The sequence below is a fragment of the Fistularia commersonii genome, chromosome 3 (genome assembly GCF_037954325.1).
Source record: "Fistularia commersonii isolate RoL2024-O1a breed Wild chromosome 3, RoL_Fcom_v1.0, whole genome shotgun sequence".
Classification (NCBI taxonomy): Eukaryota; Metazoa; Chordata; class Actinopteri; order Syngnathiformes; family Fistulariidae; genus Fistularia; species Fistularia commersonii.
In genome coordinates this window covers 16,955,918-16,977,105 of record NC_141286.1, presented here as the reverse complement: position 1 = coordinate 16,977,105, position 21,188 = coordinate 16,955,918, and the positions used below count along the sequence as shown (strand labels likewise).

Sequence of the window (21,188 nt, the reverse complement as noted above, 5' to 3'; positions counted from 1 at the left end):
TGCTTTTCAATCCAATGAGGCACCACACTTTTAGCAATGATCGAATGTAAGTACTAAGAATCGCTAAGTTTATCTTTGATATTCAAGGTACTGTCAGGATTAAGTTACCACTAAATTTACATGTAGTTTTAGAAGGAGCTGTTTTCTATAAGATAGCAATGCTGCTGCATCTGCTGCTGGTTTACTGTAGACTAATAGTTCTCAGCAGCTTAAAAAGCTGTTTTCAATCATGCCATTTTTTAAAAGACTTACCAGGAAGTGGCGAATCCCTTATACTCTCTTTCAGGAGCAGAGCTTTACTCCCAGATAACATGTGTAATAGCATTGTAAAAAAAAATCATTCTGAGTTTAAACATAACGAAGACAAAGTGGAAAATTAGGCCTCTAATAAGTGAATCCGTGTATCAGATAAATCACAATTAACACAAAAGTTCCAGAAGAGCCTTTCACGCTTGAACTTAAATGATGAACGTATCCTGTGCTGTTCTTTAATTGCTGTGTGTGTGTCTTTTGTGTGAATAATGTGCTGTAGATGTGATGCTGCTCATGTGATCGCTACAGATAATTCCCCAGGTGTGAAGGCTGCCTGCTACATCCTGATCGGGGTCGGGGGTTTCTCCATGCTCATGGGCTTCCTCGGCTGCCTGGGGGCCATTTATGAGATCCGCTGTCTCCTCGGCCTGGTGAGTGAGAGGCTTATATCTTCATATTTCCAAAATCATTTTCCATATAATGATCACTAATATAAGTCTGGTGCATTCTGGGAGCTCTCCTTAACCTCCAGGACCATCTATGGAAGTCCCACATTTTCTATATGTATTTAACAATTTCTAAGCAATTTTCCCCAATGACTAGATATCTCACTTGGTCTCCTGAGATCTGAACTCAAAAATAAAAGCGCTAGAGCTCTCCATGAATGAACAAAAAATGTCTTGATAAACAAACTTTGGTATCGCTGACTAATGCCCGGTGGAAAAAAATATAAATGTGTCATGGGGTTTTCATGTTTTGACTTTTTTATCTTTAAACTGTTAAAATCCTGCCACTGGTTTAGGAGCTTTCTAAACTTCAGACTGTAGATGCACTGGATAAAACTTTCTGCTGTAGTTAGTGGGGGTATTTCACTCTAAAATCTTTTGAGCCCTCATTTATTTGTTTACTAAAAACACAATTGTAAGTCCTTTCTTTTAACATTTTGAACTCCCTTCGTAGCAAATGTTCTTATACTTTTAATAGAAGATTGACCCAAACCTAATTATTATATTAAATAAATCCATATTCATCAGGTATTATGTACAAAATACAAATTGCGGGAAGTACTATCTGCATCAATTAATGACAATGACACCTGAGAACCTTCACAGGTACAAGCTTCATCCAGACTCAAGACCCAGATTGTCTGGTGAATGATTCTTAATTTGCAAATATCTGTTGCTGCTCAGTGAGGAGCCAATACCCTGGGAATATTATGCAATTCCCAGTAGATTTGTTAGAAGTTCCCTTAAACATTGGAAGAACTATGAAAAATATTCAAAATGACTTGAAAATATTCTTATTTTGTTGTGCTACCACAGCAAATATTGTGATTCAGATTGAATAATGCTTATTTTTTTCAGTGCCACTGAGGTTTTCCATGTTGTATTTAATAATTTGACCACGGGGAGTTGGTATCTCACAGTCCTCCCTCCATTTCCTCAGTACTTCACCTGCCTCCTGCTCATCCTCCTTGCTCAGATTGCTGCTGGTGCTCTCATCTACTTCCAGAAGGAAGTGGTAAGTGATGTCACTTCCTGTTATGTGAACTGCCCTTGTTAATTATGGATACTATTTTCAATTACAATGTGGCGATTTGTAGCAATGTGCTTATAAACCACGTGACAGCTTGCTGTTTATACCCATTACACGCCAAACTACGTGCTCCTGAAGGAACAATAACTCAACAGTCCATAAATAGAAACTAATTCTCCCAGTCGTGGGTTGTCATAACAAGTATGGAGCATAACCGAGAAACATCCGAGCTGATGGGGAGAATCATTGTGGCAAGAACTTCTGTGAACCGAAACCCGAACTGACACCAGTTAATGAAGCAGCGCCCCCTAATGGTTAGTATGAGCAGCAGCGAAGGATTTGGACCAGACTGCTGTTTTTGTTGGATTTTCACATCAAACTGGTTCAAAACAATTGCTTTGTCTGAAAAAGAATTAAGGAGGTGTAAGTGATTCACTATTATTGTTAGTTATGACTGAAAGACAGCTCTGGTCATTTCTCTGTAAACTGATATTGACTGATTTGGGTTTCAAATGAGGGGAACATATCTGCAAAGGTGGTGGGTTCCTTCCCCCCGTGGGGAAAAAGTAGTTCAAAACAAATTTCCTGCACCTCTACATAGTTTACTCAACCATCCATCCCATTTTAATTAAGTCAATAGAGGCAGCTGCAACAGTAGCTCTTTAATTCAATACAAAAGTGTTGAATAAGGCCAGAATACTTCATCCCAGCGACAACACTGGCCTTCAGTGTCAAAGAAAGACTGCCGATCTTTACTGCTTCCCCCTAGTTGTGGTTGTTAGGTCACAAATCAAAAAGCCTTCTCAGACAATTGCAGACAAATTGAAATGATTTGGGACAGGAGTGAACAAACAACACCATTACCCAGAGGCCTTGCAATGTGTTGTTTGTTTGGAGTTAATGAAATGACTTAATTGATCATGAATCTGTTGTGCATTACATTTGAATTTCGAAATGAGCAGTGCAGGGGAAGTAAAACCACAGCTCTGCAAAGCCTCTTAAATGAGCAATAGGAAAGCGTTGTTTCAACTTGCTAGTTTTGGGACCAGTTTTATAATCAAAGAGGAACCAACATTTACATCACACCCTGTAGAGTTTGGTATTTTAAAAGACACTTTTAATGCGTTGATGAATATATTAATTTTATCGTCATTATTAAAAACAGATTTGATACAGGTGCAGTTGGTCAAGCTTCATCCGCGCTCTGAAATTGTTTTATTCCATTGAAAGTCCATCTTCTCATTTGTGTGCTGTCACACACGAACAACTTTCATCACACTTGACTCACAGCAGACAAATAAAAGCATTATTTTTTTGAGTTATGTTTTTAATTTTGTCATAGCAGAGCCAAATACCAATATGAAAGAAAAAGCCTCAAGAAACAAATTGGAAGCCAAAATAACGCAGTAAGACACAAAATTAATTTTGACAAGTAGCATTAGTCATTGAAATCATCCAAACGATGAAAACTTTGACCGGGAAGAGTAAAACAACCCTTCACAGTACTTGAATATAAGTCTCCAATTAAGGGGGAAACATAGGGGGAAACCTTATAAGCTTATAAACTGTTCAGAAATATTGAAAACTGCTTCCCACACATTGCCAAAGCTACAAAACAATTTCCATCCATCTGCTGCTTATCCTGGACTCAGGGTCGATGCTGGAGCCTATCGGGTAAGAGGCAGGGTAAACCCTGGACTGGTTTCAAGTCAATCTCAGTGCCACAAACACAGACAAACAACCAGTCATTGGGCAATTTTCCCAATTAACCTGCTGCATGTGTTTGGACTATGGGAGGAAAGCAGGGAAAACCCACGCAGACACGGGGAGAACCTGCAAACTCCACACAGAAAGGTCCCCTTGTTAGAATCGAACCTGGGCCGAAGTGCTAACCACTGCGCCTACCACAAAATAACCTGATTTTCTTGAATAGCGAACAAAGTAGAGATGCTCGTATTCACACAAAACCTTCTGAATATATCAAAACACAATTTTTATTCGATAAGGAAGGAAATGAAAATCACACTTTATATCTGGGGAAACATCAACCTGAGAAATGATAAAATTATATTCCCTGATAGTCTGCCTGTTATTCTTACAACATTTGTATTTTGAGCAACTGATATGAAAACCAAACTCAAATGACCTTCATAATGATATGAAATGTTGTAAAAATGTGAAAAAAAATGTAATTGTCAGTAAATGGAAGAAGTAAAATTCTTCAAAAAACTTTTGAATTAATGGGAAGTTATCAAACTGAATTAGATATGTTCAAATTATCGTCACCTTCTTAAAATAATTGCCCGAGTTGTTTTTTGCCCCCCAAAAATTCATTCAACTCATTTAACATATATCTCAGTTTTTTGTTTTCTGGAAAACTTGAAAAAAATAACTTTTAAGACAACATATTGAATATCAAAGTTAGATTCTAGAAGATCAGGTCAGTGATGATGTGTACAGGTTATTTTTCATTTAACTTGAATTATTTTCTGCATGACTAATTCAAACTTGAATTAAGTTGTTTTGCAAGATGAAGATTCATAGTTTTTTTGTGATTTTTCCAAGCCTAATCAGATGTTATGCCTTATTTTGTAAAACCGTTTTATGGATATAATGCTGTCACTTGTCGATCCAGGATCCATGTGATAGTTTTTATCCCTATAGAAATGATCACTGTTGTAGTGCAACTGAGTTTTGTGTTTTTTCATTTTTTTTGTTTTTTTTTTTGAAGTAGAATGTCAGAACGATGCACGTGAACAGCGATTTATACAAACGCTCTTATCCAGCTGCATGTGTTTGCAAACATCTGAATTGAAAAGCCCATAAAAATGAGGAATTCAACTCTTCAAGTGCAGACAAATCTGTTTTTTGCATCTGCACGTTTGCTGGAAGACCTTGCTGGCTCGTCCGAAAATTACTTAAAAGGTGAAGCTCCCCTCCTCCTGCTTTGTGAAAAAAAGAAAAGTAGCAAAAATCTGCTTTTCCACAAAGATTTCAGCTTAGCAGAGACCTTGAGCATCCAATTGCTTGTCTTTCTGCATCTCTTGTTGCTCGGAACGGAAACAAGAGTGAAAACTGAAGTCCCGAACATGACAGGAAATTCTTTAAGGCTTGTAAATTCACTTGACTCGGTGAAGTCATTAAAACAGTCATTTTTCAGGATTGTAAGGGTAAACAACTTGATATTAACTTCTTCAGCTGGTGACAACACCACTTTGGCGGAAGACCTGTTTCAATAAAATGGAAATATGACTCTACCTCTTTTGATTTCCTATCCAGCATATTAATTTCACTTTGTTTTTTAGTATGTGTAAATGACATTGTGAAGAAATATCCAGTCCATGGGATTTAAAGATCCCTACTTTTTGAGTTTTGTTGCTTTTTTTTTTTTTTTACTGTTTTTTTTTTGTTAGTGAGGTGAAAATGTCATGGTGCATGTAAAGTGTAAATATAGAACGAGTAGTACTATGGCTGGTCTCTACAGTTTTACTTAAAAAAAGTCAACACAAGGACAATGGGCTCCATCATCTCATGGCAGGGTGAGGCGAAAGGCAGCATTTAAAACAAAGTCACCAAATGAGCTCAAACCAACTGACATCATCACACTGTGATGCTATTGAATAGTATATAAACTACGTGATTATTATTGTCAATTTATCAAAACAGGACGATTAGCTCTAGTATACTCCTCCAATAAATGTTCTTCAGTCTCGCTTAGCTCTCTAAAGTCAGAGATGAGAGAATCCTCAAAATCCGTTTCCCTCACAAACTCAATGCCAAAAGCCTCCTTGGACTTGGTGTTTTTCTGAGTCGATGTTCAAAAAGCCCTTTTCTTCATCTTCAATTTCACTGAAGTAAATCTGTTTATTCACTAGATGTTACCCCAGCTCTGATGGATTGATTTTATTTATTCATTTATTTATTTTAAACTTTCAGTGACCCTATGACCCTAAATAATTGCGACAATGGTGAATAAACAATGTTTTTCTAAATTTTGAGCAGAATCATAAAGGGCTGTTAAAAGTTCAGCTACCTCAAAAATGCAGTGCAGCGCCTGACTTAAATACATTTGCCCCTGCGACATCCCAACTTCAACACTTGATTGAATTAAAAAATAAAAAGAAATGTAATTTGTCGTTGCAAAGGGAACAAGCCAACTCTACATCTTTGCACAGATTATGAAACATACCAGAGATTTTGTCATCAAAGTTCATTACTTGTTTCAGTGTTTTGCGTCAGTTCAACTGTCATCTGATCGATTTCATTTTCCTCAAGCTGAAAATTTCTTGTTCCCAACATTTGCTTTGGTTTGGGTTGGCAGATCTTCTGAAGTGTGTTTTAAATAATGCCACAAACTCTCTCTTTCAGTTAAATGAGGAGCTGTCCAAGATCATGTCCAAAGTGCTGGAAAAGTACCCCGGCACCAACTCCACCACAGAGCAAGCCTGGGACTTCATCCAGAGGAATGTGAGTCTGATGCTGCGCTAATCTTATCTGGTTTGTCAAAATACTTTAAAGAATAAATCGACAGCCAGTGGAAACCGAGGCGTCTTCCATTATAAATTTCCTGGAAACATCAGCCTAACCTTTCAGGTCAGGAAAAGCCAGCACTATCCCAATTACGATCCAAATTAGAGAATTAAATCTAAATTTACTCCTTCTAATTGTAAGTAGAAACAGTAATCCAGGCCTGAAAACCACTTTATACAAACTGTTTTTTTATTTAAACACACATAGAACTCGAGGATTTTTCTTTTGCCATTTTATAAAAGAAAAGTAAATTAAAAGAAAGTGTCTGGATGGTGCTGAGAGGCTGCTGACCTCTGATGCTGCTCCCACCTTCTCAGCATCCAAAGTCAGCGAATGAACTTGAGTTATGATACCTGTTTGTTGTTACCTTTCACCAAATGTCTTAAGATGCCTCTTCCTGCCGTCTGAGCAGATGGAGTGCTGCGGCTGGAGCGGTCATCTGGACTGGAACACCAACATGATCATCATCAACAGCTCTCAGCTGCTGTTTCCCTGCTCCTGCCAGAACATCTCAGTCACCTCTGGAAACTTCTCTGAAAGTGGATTCTGTGAAGCGCCAACACCTGACTGGCCCGTGTATGACATGGTAAGGTGACGTCTGTTACCAGAAATGACGTCTGTTACCTGACACTCACCTGTTGTGGGAGGTTAAATCTGCTGTGTTGCTCACTAGGGTTGTGCCGCCAGTGTGGAAAGCTGGCTCCTCACCAATATCGGGGTTGTCCTGGGAATCTGCCTCGCAGTGGCTCTTATCGAGGTAAAGCAACTCCCTCACTCAATACTGTTTGTGATTTACCGCTTCACTTACTGCTTCACTTAAAGTGTAACGAGTCTGGTGACAAACATTCATTCAGTCCCAGTGTCACTTATAACCATACAACCATTAACTCTCATTCACAGGTTATATAGAGACATATAACCATTCACTTAGTCATTCAGAAATCACATAAAGACACAAAAATTAACTTGCTCATTCACACATTGTATAGAGGAATAGGGTACAGGGTACAGGTTGAATAGCAGAAGTATAGCAGGATAAGGTTACAGCTTGTATAGCTCTCAAAACAGAATATGGTTCTCACATATGATAATATAACACAGACAGTCTTTCTACGTAAGGTAAATTACTCTAATAAGAATATATTGGTAGACGGATGCTGGAATTGGAGCTGCCAGGCAAGAGGTCTTGAGGAAGACCAAAGAGAAGATTTATGGACGTAGTGAGAGGATATGAAGGTAGTTGGTGTGATAGAGGAGGATATAGAGAATGGGGTTAGATGGAGAGGGTTGATTCGCTGTAGCGACCCCTGAAGGGAAAAGCCGAAAGAAGAAGAAGAAGAAGAATTCACACATTGTATAGAGGCATGCAGCTAGTCACCTTCCGCTTCTCAAGTCTGAGCAATTCAGCGTCTCTAATTAACCTTCTGCATGTTTCTGGACTATGGAGGCCACATAGACAAGGGAAGATCTTGCAAAATTCACTTCCCTGTCAGAATGAACCAGGGATCTTTTTGGCTGTGAGAGGGAAGAAAGGCGCACCGCTGCACCACCGAGCTGCCCGCAAACATATTTTGATAGAATTTTTATTCATATATACAAACTAGGGATGCCATAAGACCAGTAAGAAGAGAGTCCAAAGCAAACCCTGTGGATGTTCACGACCCTTGAGACAGAGATCAAAATAACAATCTAGATCAATGTCAACAAGCTCCCACAACACAAGGGTTTTCTGTGTGCGAGCCTATGTTTGTGTATTGAAAAAAAAGCCCACTTCCCTAGATTTAGACCGCTTGCAAGAAAAACATGGCTTAGATACAGAGGAAACTTATCATTCACTCAACAACAATAACAACATGGACTGCACACACATACACAGAGGTCAGTCTCAAGCTGTGACAGTTGTATTGCCAGAACTGGATACAGTAATGCAGGCTTTTTTGGGAAAAATGCTCAAACCGGTACAAGGTACACCTGTCACTCCACCCTCTGTGTATTCTTTCAACTGTATTTGCCATAAAAATTACGAATCTTGTCATCCAGCAGCACTGCTAGATTTCTTAAATGTGTTCAATGGATTTTTTTTCTTTCTGCCCTTATGCATCACATGCAGATGCCATCATTTGATTTGTGCTTTGAAAACTGTTAAAAATTTTGTTATTTTAATAATACCGTATCTTCAGTCACCACTGTGTGCCTGTTCCTTCTTGCATGGTGGCTAACAAGTATTTGATAGTGGACTGGTATTAAGGAACTGCAAATAATTGATAATAATTAATAATAGAAAGTAGATCGCCAGCTTAGGTAAATTTCCTGGAAGGAAAAAAAGAATCATATTACCTCCATAAATTCACAAACATATTGTTGCCATTGTTCTCTCCAGTTCATATGTTGTGACTGTCCATTATTTCCTGACCCAGTTATTTATTTATTACAACAGAAAAACAGGTGCCGATGAGTGCACAGACTTTCCTCTTTAGTTTGAAACAGAGATCATCAGCGGAGTTGCTTTAAGTCGTGCAGCCAATGTTGTCACACCTCATGTTACAACTGGGCTTCCCTGCCGTGTATCTGTGGTATGAAAATACATTTCCATGAGTGGAGAAAGAATTTTTTTTCCTCGAGTTTACCTTGGCTGCGATAAAACTGTGGTATTTTGGAAGCATTTTGTTTTCAGGTCTACTGTCTGTTTAAATGGTCCTTTTCACAAACTATAACTATAGAGGAGAGGTACATAAAAAACCTCATAAGCTTTACACCAAGAAATGTCTCCGTATCTTAACTTCCCTGTCTAAGAGCAAGACTTCAGGGTTCAGCCTCAGGTATGCTGGCATCTGCTGTTTAGAGTCAAAACCATGACACTTGGCTGCCTCACGGTGATTGCTAAACTGGAACTCTAAACAGTCTTTCAACCAGACTAACACCTGTGTGTGTGTGTGTGTGTGTGTGTGTGTGTGTGTGTGTGTGTGTGTGTGTGTGTGTGTGTGTGTGTGTGTGTGTGTGTGTGTGTGTGTGTGTGTGTGTGTGTGTGTGTGTGTGTGTGTGTCAACCAGAGACTGAGTTATTGCTATTGGGAAAATCTGTGGTGGTAAATGGTCTCCAGTTATATAAAGTAGGGCTTTCACACCTTGCCGTTTTCAAGGCAATTCACACACACACACACTGACGCTCCGATGGCGGCAGAGCTGCCATGCAAGCTGTTAACAGTGCCACAGGGAGCAACTTAGGGTTCAGTATCTTGCCCAAGGACACTACAACATGCAGGCTGGGAATCAAAACGCCAACATTCAGATTGGAGGGATGCCCGCTCTACTAACGGAGCCACAGCCGTATCCTCAAATCCTTTTTTTTCATGTGTTATCATGCATTTAATTTTTTGTTTTTGTTCATTGTCATCCCTCACTGTTGAGACACAGAACATGTCCCACTAGAAATCTATGTCCCCCATCTCCCCTGGGACCTGGTTGAAGCTCTGCTGTAGGTGGGAGCTGAAATTCTCCCTGACAGGGGATTCTGCCAGATGTTCCCAACAGACCCTAATGATACATTTGGGTCTGCCAGGTCTGACCGGCATCCTTTCTCGAAATCAGGGCCAGTTCATCACCAGGTGGTGATCTGTTGACAGCTCTCTTCAGACAGAGCTCCCTCTCTTTACCTGATTGTCCAGAACATGCAGCCTGAAGCCCGACCACAAAGACCGCTAAGATCTAAGTTTGATCTGTGGGTCATGACCGAAAGAACGAGGTCGTGGATCCAAGTGGCTGAAATGAGCTTTCTCTGCAGTGTGTCTGGGCTCGCCCTTGGAGATAGAGTGAGAAATCTGGCCACCCAGGACAGGCTCAGAGAACAGTTGCTGCTCCTCCACATGGAGAGGAGTCAGAAGTGATTCAGACATCTGGTCAGGATACCTCCTGGACGCCTCCCTTGTGAGGTGTTCCAGGCATGTTCAACCGGCAAGAGGCCCTCGGGGGAAGACCCAGGAGGGACTGTCTTTAAGTCGGCCCTGGAACGCCTTGAAGAGCTAGAGCAAGCAGCCAGGTAGAGATCCTGGGCCTTTGGGTCTTTGGCTGCTGCCCTCGCGACCTGATCCAGGATAAGTGGTACAAGATGGACGGATGTGTCATTTTCATGTGTTATTTGCCTTTTAATGCATTGGAAAAAAAAAGAAGATTCCTGTTGTGGATTTCAGAGGCTGCATGGATTTGCCAGCAAAAAAAAAGCTCTCTAGCCACATTCCAGCTTTCAGTCAGAATCAATCAAAATAATTCTCTCACCTGCAGCCTCAGGAAATGTCAGCACTATATATTTTTTGGTTTTTAAGGTTAAAAAAAAAACTCCTAAAAAGGCAATACAACAGTGGCATTTTTTTTTTTTTTTAATCTATATTTTGGAAGGGTAAAGCTCATAGGGAGGTTGGGGCAAAGCCCTTGACAGCCACAACAACAACAACCACAAAACATGAAATCTCACATGCTTCTTTCCCGAGATCCCGTTGAGTAATGTTCTAATTTATTCAACAGCAAGAAGATTTGACGTTGCACATGTTCTTTGTGTTTGTGTTACACAGCTGCTGGGGATGATCCTGTCCATCTGCCTGTGCAAGAACATCCACACGGAGGATTACACCAAAGTGCCAAAGTACTAGAGCTCAGTATACAAAATTACTGTCTCAAACTGAAGATGCACAAAAAAAAGAACAAAGTAAAAAGTAATGCATTTTTTTTCTACCATGTATTAGATGAAATACTTTGTCCAAATGTAAAATAATGTGTGTTTGCTTTATCTTTCATTGGATTCTTTTTTTTCTTCAAGGCACTTCCATATTTGTCAGTCCAGTTTTCCTTGGAGCACTTTAGAGTTCAGTTTTGAACTTCGGGCCGGGTAGCGACATGGAAACCGTTGAGAAAGACAGAAAGATATTAAACAGGCCAGAAGGCTGAAGTATTAGTTGTAGCAATTTCGTTTTCTTCGTCTATTCTGTTTTTGTTTTTTGTTTTTTATCACTTTATGGTTTGCAGTTTAGTTTCCCAGAAAACCTGAAGAGAAATCCAAAGTGGGAGAATCTGATTTGGACAAACTTTTGATTCCACCAAGTTTGGTGTGTTTTATTTCTATTTTTTCTTTTAAACAAGAGCATTTTGAGTTAATGTTGAAATGTTTTTAGTGTTATGTATATAATTTTAGTCATTATTTGTGTGATTTTTCACTCCAAAAAATGCAGCCCATATCTTATTTGGAAGCTGGTCTCTTCTGGAATCTCTTCTTTTGATATATTTTTAAGTCTGTGGAGTTCTTAATTTTTTTTTTTTTCATTTTATCTTTTGGATTGTTTTTTAATTAAAATAATAGGTACTGAAACAAACCCTTAGGTACTAGCTTTCCAGAGCTATCAGAACCAGATTTGAACTCTGAGCAAAAGAAACACTTCTTTTTAAATATTGTGAGGACAGTGAGGTTATACAAAAAACAATTTCACCAAAAAGAACAACTGCTTAAAATGTGAAATCTCCTTTTCTTTAACCCTTTGAAAAAAAAAAAAAAAATACAAACCTTGAAACTGAGTGAAGTTTGCAGGATAGATTTGAAGTTCTATTTTAGATGGGGCAAACTTTTTTTTTGCCATTTCCTCCAAGGAAATTTGTTTTATAGATCAGTTCAGTTAATTTGAAAATCCCTCATGTATACTTTTAACTTCCAGCAATGAATCTGAGTTGTTTTTATAATGTAGAAACATTCTGTTTCATCTATATGTACAGTATGTATGGAAAACTTCCACTTAACCTTGTAATGGTTTCTAAGACGAAAAGGGTTGTCTCTCTGTTTATAACTAGATATAGTTCTGGTAATGAGCTGGATTAGAACATGTGAACTCACATCATTCATTCTGTGTCCTTTTGCCAATAAACTTATTACAGTTGTTTGCTTGTTTGTTTGTTTGTTTGTCTAATCAAATGAGCCCTATGTGAATATTGTTCTACAGATTACTTTCAACACATAAATATTTCTATCATTTTAAGTTGTGACAGATAATCAGGTGGCTAGTAAAAGAAAACACTGGCCATAGAAGTATTTGTGTATTAGATTTGAAGATTTACTGTTGTATAGACTTTTAACAACTAAACTGACAATTAATAATTATCACAGTAATTTTAATTATCAGTCAAGTAGTTTGTTGTACTCTGTTTCCGATCAAAGTATCAATCTGTGACGTTTTCTCACAGGGTCTTAACTGAAATCAAGAGATCGATGCATCAGTGACATTCAGCTGACCCTGCTGATTTCAGGAGTACACATCAATTGAAAAAGTATTTTCAAATATTGATATATTGCCACTCACTTTCTTCTATTTGGATTGAGCTTTTAAATTTAGATTTGGGATCATCTCCATACACGGTCATCAGTCAGATATATTCCGCCGGAGTTTTTATGTTCAGCAAACATTGTAACAAATCTTGCCCGCTGGACTGCCTCCACTTTTCCCCTGCACTCAAGTGTTTTTTGTATTTGTATTTTGATGTTGACAGTTAGTAATAAGGGCAGCTGCAAAGGCTTGTCGGTCGTTTGCATTTATCCATGGGTTAAATAGAAGTAATAGTGATTTTACAGGGAAGTCGTAAATCAGAACTTAGTTCTCAGGCTCATTTTGTGAACTTCTCTTTACAGTACATTTTTTAAAATCTTAAAAAGTTTATGATTCCTGTAAGAGTTAATGCTCCAGTTTGGGGTTGGATTCTGTATCAGAAAGAAACTAGAGTTCCTCTATTTTAACATAATGTGTTTTAAAAAAAAAAAGGAATACTCACTGAAACATAGAGTACAGTTATTCAAAATAACACTCGACTAATTCCTCTCAACACCGCAGCCTAAATTGTGCAATTCTTGTGCAGAACATCAGAGGGCGATATGAATTCACATCAAAAACCAGAGGACATGCCGGGAAACCTGTCACATTTCCTTGTCACAAGCCATTTTAAGTTAACAGAAAGTCACACCAAAACATTTAAAGTTTGCTTTGCTTCATCAAACATGTTTAACATCAAAAGGATTCAGGTTTAAGTTGAAATTTTCCTACAAAAGTGAAGACCTAAATGATGGAGCACATGTAGCGGGGAAACTAAGTCAATCTGCCAAGCTTCATTTTTGTTCGATCTGACAGTGCGAGATAAAAACATGTAATCTTAAATTGCCGAAATGAGTTAACTTTTAAGAAGAAGCTATGTTTTCTTCACGTAAATATTGTAATCAATGCTAACCTGTTTTTTTAGAGATTGAATTTAAGAAAAGTGCTTTTCTCAGAGAATGCTTCATTTTTAATGGTTTTCAATCATATCTTAATTAGCAATACAATAAGGAAATAAATAATTCTTAACTGACGAGACATCATTATACTGTATATATTTGGGCCAGTGTGCATCCACAAGTTAGATAGCTGTTATTAAGAAAGTACAGCCTCTGGAACATTCTTGAGAACCCTCAAGCAGGCTATTTTTACTGACACTCTTCATGAGCTTTGTTTAAATGCATTATGGTCCCAAAAAATGACTTTAGTAAAATGTGTGTGTGTTTGTGTGTCCGTGCGTAACCATGTGCCGTTCATAGAGTCACAGCAGACGTCTCTCATCACTGACATGAGAAACAACAGCTGACAGGAAACAGGCAAGACACTTTGTCTTGTGTGAATGTGTGTTCACACAGTCCAGACCAGTGAGGTCAGAGGCAGCTACGCAAAACCTAATGTGATTTCACCTCACGTTGGGTTGGGTGGTGGTGGTGGTGGTTAAAGTCTGTTCAGTTATGTCTTTGTGAAAATTCCTACAGCTTCCACAGAGACATCGGATATTGTCACCAATCAATTCAGTATAGAAAAGTTGAGCCCATACAACACACATACACACAGGTAGAATAGTAGTGCTATTCAAATATTTCAAAGTTTTATGTTGTTTGAGGTTTGTCTCAAAAAATGGTAATGATCAAGGCTACAAATTAGTGGAAGTTATTAAAGTAGTGACAATCTAAAGACAAGCTAAAGATTTTTCTATGAATACCTTCTTGGGTATTTTGAACATAAAACACAAATCAATCACGTGTCAAAAACACAACATAAATATACTCTGTCCACAATATGGCTTCATTACCGAAATACCTGTGAAACCTATATGAAAGCACAAGACTTCCAAAAAACTAAAGAAACAGCTGACCTTTACAAATAATAGCAATCTTTACACAATAATATTCTGGTCATACTATTTACTTTGCCTTTCTAACAGCCTGTCTTATGAGAAGAACTCCTTTGTGACAATTTGTTTGTTGAGCTTAAGTGGGGTATTTTAATTATACCGACTGACTTGCACTTAACACTGTTTTTAAATGTTTCCAACACAGAGTTGTTAGGCTATTGTGAAACATTCACAAATTTACAGTGACCAAATCTACATATTAAAAAAAATCCTTTCAACAGCTTCGACTGATATCTTCATTCATCTATCCAGCCGTCTTCTACCGCTTATCCTGCAGTCAGGGTCATGGAGGGGGATGTAGCCTTTCCAGTTGTCATTGGACGGGAGACCAGATTCACCCGCCAATCCATCAATCATAGGTCACATACCGTATAGAGCAGGGGTGGGGAAGCTTTTTGGCTCAGGGGCTGCAGTGACTTTTGCTTTGAAAATCAAACCAGCTTGGTTTTAAAAGCTCTGACGTTTGCTTGCATTTCATGCAAAAAATGTTTTTTTTTCCCTTGTAGCTTCACCATCAGGTCATTCATGTGTGTCAGTATGTCCACAGTAAAGGTTAAATCAAAAAGCCAATTTGTGTTATTCAGCTCATGAAAATTAAGTGTTCTCAAGAAGCTCCAAAAATGAAATAAGCATGATTATGATTTCTGTACCAATCTTAGGCGGGCTAGATGTGGCCCGCGGGCCGTAGTTTGCCCACCCCTGGTATAGAGACTTACAACCGTTCATTCCTAAACCTACGTTCACACGGCTATTTTAGGGTCCCCAATTAACCTTGTGTGTTTTTGGACCGTGGGAGGAAACAGGAGAACCAGGAGGAAGCCCACGTAGACACGGAGAGAACATGCAAACTCAACAAAGAAAGGCCCCTTTTTGGAATCAAAACAGGAGGCTTCTTGCTGTCAGGTGCAAGTGCTCCCCACTGTGCCCCTGTGCTACCCTTACAAATATCTATTAAATACGACCTATCATTGATAAATGTAATTTCTGGTACCTAAAAATCCCTTGTGTACTATAATTTTAATGTCTGTGTTTTTGACTTGAAGACTTGAAGCCAAGGTAGACTTCAAGGTTCTTAGTGAGGTTGATGGCCATATTTTTTCTCTTCCTGTTATGATTTTAATCAACTCAGAGAAATATTGATCAATGAAAGAATAAATTGTAGCCTCAGTCTCCGCAAATCCTTCATTTTACAAGGTAAAGCTGAATTATTGAAGGGAAGCTACAAGCAGAAAACCAAAGTGAAATGAATACGCAGACTTTATAAGAACTTCTTAATATCTTAATATCTCTTCTTATTAAGAAGAGATATTAAGGATCACTAAACTGACCTTAGGACCATATTTCCAAAAAAATGTCAATTTCGAAAAAAAAAAAAATGTTGTGTTTGAATAGTGTAAAATGGAGTACACAAATTTATCCTCTGCTCTCGCTTGTTTTGTTGGGCAATCTTACATTCACACCAACATCTACATTTAAACATATTTTGACATCTAGATATCAGTCCCTCAAAGTGACTGTTGGGATTGAAGAAATAACAGATCGGATACGTCACATGCATAATATCGGCATAAAAATCACAATAAATATTGACGGATAGATGTATCAGTGGTATTTCAACAACTCAAGTAGTATGTGTCCATACGCAGCTGCATACTCAGGCTGTGTTTTCGGAAGGATTTAAATTCTGTAGTCAGTTTGTCAGCTTTTCTGTCCTCTGAGTTTTAAGTTTGATCTTCTCTGCTTGAGGGGTCTCTCCTGCAAGTTCAGGAGGGCAACGTAACAAAAAGGGCCTCACCTGAGCTTGTTGACATAGCTGTAAACGTCCACAGGACTTCACTAGTATCCCTCTCAATAGTAGGCAGCATGTTTGTTATTCTGAGTGGATGTACCCGGTAGTCTTCTTCCTCCTCCTCCTCTTCCTCCTCCTGTTCCCCGTAGCAGCATCAGGGTTCACAGACTCACAGAAAACATCAATTTTTGCAACAGTATTCTTACATGTAATATTCAAGGGGAATTCTGAAAGGTGTAAGCTCATATTTGTCTCTTAGAATGATGTTCTTTTCATCTATCAAACTGCGGCAGGGCGATATACACCGTTTCACACATGCAGATATAACACCTTCCATTTATTTTGACCAAAGACAGTCTGTTTCATTGGTTGTGTTATTAATTTTCAATACATTATTCAAGATTCTGAACAACCTTGATGTATTTTTTTTTATAAAATTAATATGTATTAGGTCCATTTTAATGCTTACTACAAAGAGACTTAAAATGCAGCCAATTAAAGCAGCAGCCTCCTGACTATGCTCAACTCTTTGAATCTCAGCAGCTCCTGAAGTCACTGCCCCACACTTGTGTGGAGTCCCAGAAGACGACCTTTCTTTTCCCAAAGTTCTTCATGCTTGCAGCTCCTCCGGAGGCCTGTCAGAATTAATACATCAGCTTGCAGCGGCAGATTCCTGTGCCGTCATATGTGGCGCTGGAGCAGACTGAGGTAATGGACGGAGACAGAGCACACACAAGCTCCACTCACAACTCAACTCCAACTGGGACCAGGGGGGGGGAGTGCAGTTCTGCTTCCTGAGTGTCTTGCCGTGGACAAGATGAGACACAGCTGGAATGTAGATTTCACTTGTGGAAGACAGATTTGAGACAGACAAGTTCTTCTGCTGGTGATGCAGGTGATACATCAGAGGTGAAATAGAAGGAAGTGCAATAGTTTGTATATAGTCTTTTTTGGTGTGACTGCTGAGACAAAGGCTGAAATGTTTTATCTGACAAAAGATCTGCTTGCTTGTTTGTTTAACAACTCCACGGACTATAATCTACACTTGTACTGGCCAGTATATCTCTTTCTGCATTAATGACTTGTGTTTTTTTTAATATGAAGCTTTGAATAATTTTACCATCCACCTCCAGAAATAGATCAGCATCTTGTAAAAAAGCTAGTTGTCTTTTCTTTTTGACTTTTTTTTCCTTCTGAATTTGTCACTTTTAGATACCATTAGATATGGTCACAACTAAATTGGCAATTATTCTAATCCTAAAGTAAGTACAACCAAACCTACATACAATAGTATGTTTATTGTTAAGTATCAATTTATCACCCTTATCTGGGTGCACTGCAGACAGCAAAGTAAGAATTTAATTGTATGAGGAAATGTGTTTCCAGACTGTACATATGGCAATAAACACTTTGAGTCATAGTGCATCACCAAGCATCAGAATATCTGAAAATAGAGCAATTTCTTTGCAATCAGAACCATTTTGTAAGCAAAATTTAACTACTTCCCATCATTGCGAAGATACAGTAAGATCAGTCAGTGTTCTGTGTTGTAATGTGATTATTCACATCTAAGCATAGATATTTTTACATGCATATATAATTTCTTTAATCAAGATTAGGGATGTGTGTGCGTTGGGGGGGTGTTACGTTTCATTATTTTGATAACAACGCCTAGAGAGACGCAATTTTCCCCTGGTATATTTAGACATGACACTAGATAAAGATTTTAGAAATATGATATGCTTTAAACGCTGTTTTTCCTGCAAACATGGACTGCAAGTTTAACCTGAACAAGTCACCAGCCAATCACAGACTCACATATACATTCATTCAACCATTCTTTCTCATTCTCTGCATTGACCTGTGGTGTGTTATTGAAATGTGGGCAGAAACAGGAGAGCTTGGAGAAAACCAAAACAAACTGAGAGAAAGCACGCAAACTCCACCCAGAAAGGTGTGTCAGGCAATGGAATCAAACCATGAACCTTGATGCTGGTAGGCAGCAGTTTAGCCACTGCACCATGTAACTGAGGCTTCAGGAAGCATTTGGAGAAAAAAATCTATTTGACAAGAAGAAACCTTTGACAGAACCAGACTATTAGCAAACAGCCATCTGGCCACAACAGCTAAAAGAGCAGAATGTACCCCAAAATGTGATGCCTTAAAAGTAGTAAATCAACTTAGTGAAATGAGATGGAGTCCCCTTCATACTCCATTTTAAACAGTGGAGCTTCAGCACTGAACCGTGGCATAAAGAGGAAACACCCTTTATGATTAGATAAACAATAAAATTGTTTATTTTTGTGGGAAAAATAAAGCTTCAGTATTCATTAAGCAGCTGCGGGAGTCTTTGCTCCCCTACAGGAAGCACAATCATTACAAGCCACGATCAATCCTGATGATGTTTTATAGTTTCCCCACTGTGCTTGCTGTGTGGCCTGGAAATGTGCCGCATTATTTACAAATCTTCTTCCTTCCTCGCCACCTCTATAACTATTGCAGGAATTCTTTTTACCTGAGAGGAGAACACACACAACCAATCATCATAAGCTGCCTAAAAACACGGTACAAGCCGGACCACCCATGAAGAAGGTTACACTCGTTATTCCTGATTGTGCTGAACAGACTGGACACGTTCTGCCAGATGGTGCAGCAGTAGAGCTGGACTGTTCACAGTTGAGCAGAGACAGGATGACTGGGCCTCCCTGCCATCACTGAACCCTTCACACATTTACCAGGCTACAAAAAAATGTATATCAAGAATTCACAGTGTTGTAAAATGAAACCCAGAGTTCTCTGAGTATTTTGTGTTTTTTGAAAATAATACAAGGACTGAACTTATTTCTAGTTAAAGATGTTTTAACAAGAAGTGAAAAAAAACAAACAATCTTTTAAATTTCCTACTGAGATGATGACTGGTTTTGCATAAATTTAATGTAATCCATTCTTGCGCTTTCTTACTGCTTTTTGAGTTTGGAAACTTAAATATCTCCAACAGGAATGGACAGGAAAATCTTGTTGAAGCTGCCAGTGAAATTTCGGAGGTTTATAGAATGGAGGTCCTTAGTATGGAAAAGTCTACTGTATGTCGAACAGTCAGGACCACCCATTTGGAGGGAGTTTGTGCTTTTTCCTCTGCATTGTGTGAATTAAAGGTCCCTTCCAAATGGTCACTTAATGGCTTGGTCCTTTGGTTTCAGTCACTCTAATGTACATGTTGCACACTTGGTTATATGGACACTTCATATATGTTTTTCATGTAGTTCCACATTTCTTTACCATTGCTGTCCCTGTGATTATTTTACAATTTTGATGTGTAAAATCATAAATCATTGTTTATAGATAAAGAAAGTAACCTCCTACCAAGATTTTCCGCTCTTTCCAACAGAAAGCTTTTTCTTCATCTGCTGTCAAGCACATGGATGACTGCAATTAAGAAAAAAATCCTTCTAAGCAAAGTTAACAGTCACAATTCAATTTTGCAGTCAGGATTTTTCACGTCTAACTGTGGATGAAGCCAAGTATTCTCAAGAGATTGGCACTGTCAGCTTTGATTTGTGTCATTATTATGGATTAAACGGAATCTGAGATACATGAAACTTTGCTTTAAGAAAGCACTGAATGGTAAAGCAGTAACAGGTCACCTTGCCCAGAGGCATAATGGATGCACTGGCCATCTTCTTCATCTCCAGTAGTCAGCAGAAGTTAACTGAACATTGACATACATGCATGTGGGTGCTGTAGAGGGGAGGGAGCACTGGATGTGTCATCCGTTTTATCCCTGCCCACATTCTAAATCCTTCATGTATTTCACAAGAGATGGTTTCCCACATTCAGCATGCAGTAGATTAGCATAGTCCTTTGAGTTGGGTGCAAATCTGGGATCAGGGTATGAGAAGGGCAAACTTTCTGAATTATTGAGGCATGACTTAGTGTTAACATTTCTCATATATTGGTAGTAATTGATGAATGATGTCTGACAGGCACATTGAAATTCATTGCACACCTACTTTATTTTTATTTGTTTAAGCGTATCAGAATAAGAATCAGAATTGGAATACTTTATTGATTCCTCGGGGGGAAATTGCTTTTCACTGAAAGCAGCTCCTGCTACAGTCATGTGGGGAAGAATCAGAATAGAACGCTGTATAAAAATAATACTAAAAAAAAAAACAATTATAAAAATAAAATAAAAAGAACAGTGAAGATCACAAGAAATAAATAAAAAAAAAAACAGTAAAGAGCAAAATAAATAAATAGAATAAAGTTAAAAATATGTAAAAATATATAAAAAATATATGTAACTTATATACATGTGTATTTAAAAGTACATGTATATGTTTAAATGTAAGAATTTTGTGTGACAATAGGGGTTGTTGTACAGTAAAACATTAATTGCACAGAGATGGTCTGACACTCAGAGTGAGGAACTATACAGACTGATGGCTACCGGCAGGATCGATGGCACTCTGTGGTGCATCGTGGTGGGTTCAGTCCGGAGCTGAAAGAACTCTGGTATCTGACCAGCATGTCGAGGAGTGGGTCGGTCACAGTGTTCACCTTTGTGAAGCATTCTCCGATCTGACACCACCGTCCGAGGGTCCAGCTTCACTCCCACAACATCACGAGCCTTGCGGATCAGCCCGTAGAGTTGATTGGCATCTGCTATCCTCAGCCTGCTGTCCCAGCACACCACAGCATAGAAGATAGCACTGGCTACCACAGACTCATAGACTTTTTCAAACATGATCCTGCAGATGTTAAAGGACCTCAGTCGTCTCTTGCCCTTCTTACACAGGGCGTCACTGCTCTTCCCCCAGTTCAGTTTGTTATCAATGACTACCCTC

The 21,188-nt window shown here is 38.7% G+C and overlaps 1 protein-coding gene across 1 annotated transcript in view; it reads left to right on the top strand.

Annotated features, from left to right (window-relative positions):
- The window catches only part of LOC147235691 (CD82 antigen-like), a 35,022-nt gene extending 22,789 nt beyond the window's left edge, over nt 1-12,233 (top strand). The window contains exons 4-9 of the mRNA XM_086143877.1: nt 562-683; nt 1,699-1,773; nt 6,157-6,255; nt 6,731-6,904; nt 6,992-7,075; nt 10,883-12,233. Of these exons, the coding sequence (XP_086000003.1) occupies nt 562-683; nt 1,699-1,773; nt 6,157-6,255; nt 6,731-6,904; nt 6,992-7,075; nt 10,883-10,960 (632 nt within the window). The 3' untranslated portion in view covers nt 10,961-12,233. The remainder of the gene's footprint in view (nt 1-561; nt 684-1,698; nt 1,774-6,156; nt 6,256-6,730; nt 6,905-6,991; nt 7,076-10,882) is intronic.
- The last annotated feature ends 8,955 nt before the right edge of the window (nt 12,234-21,188 follow it).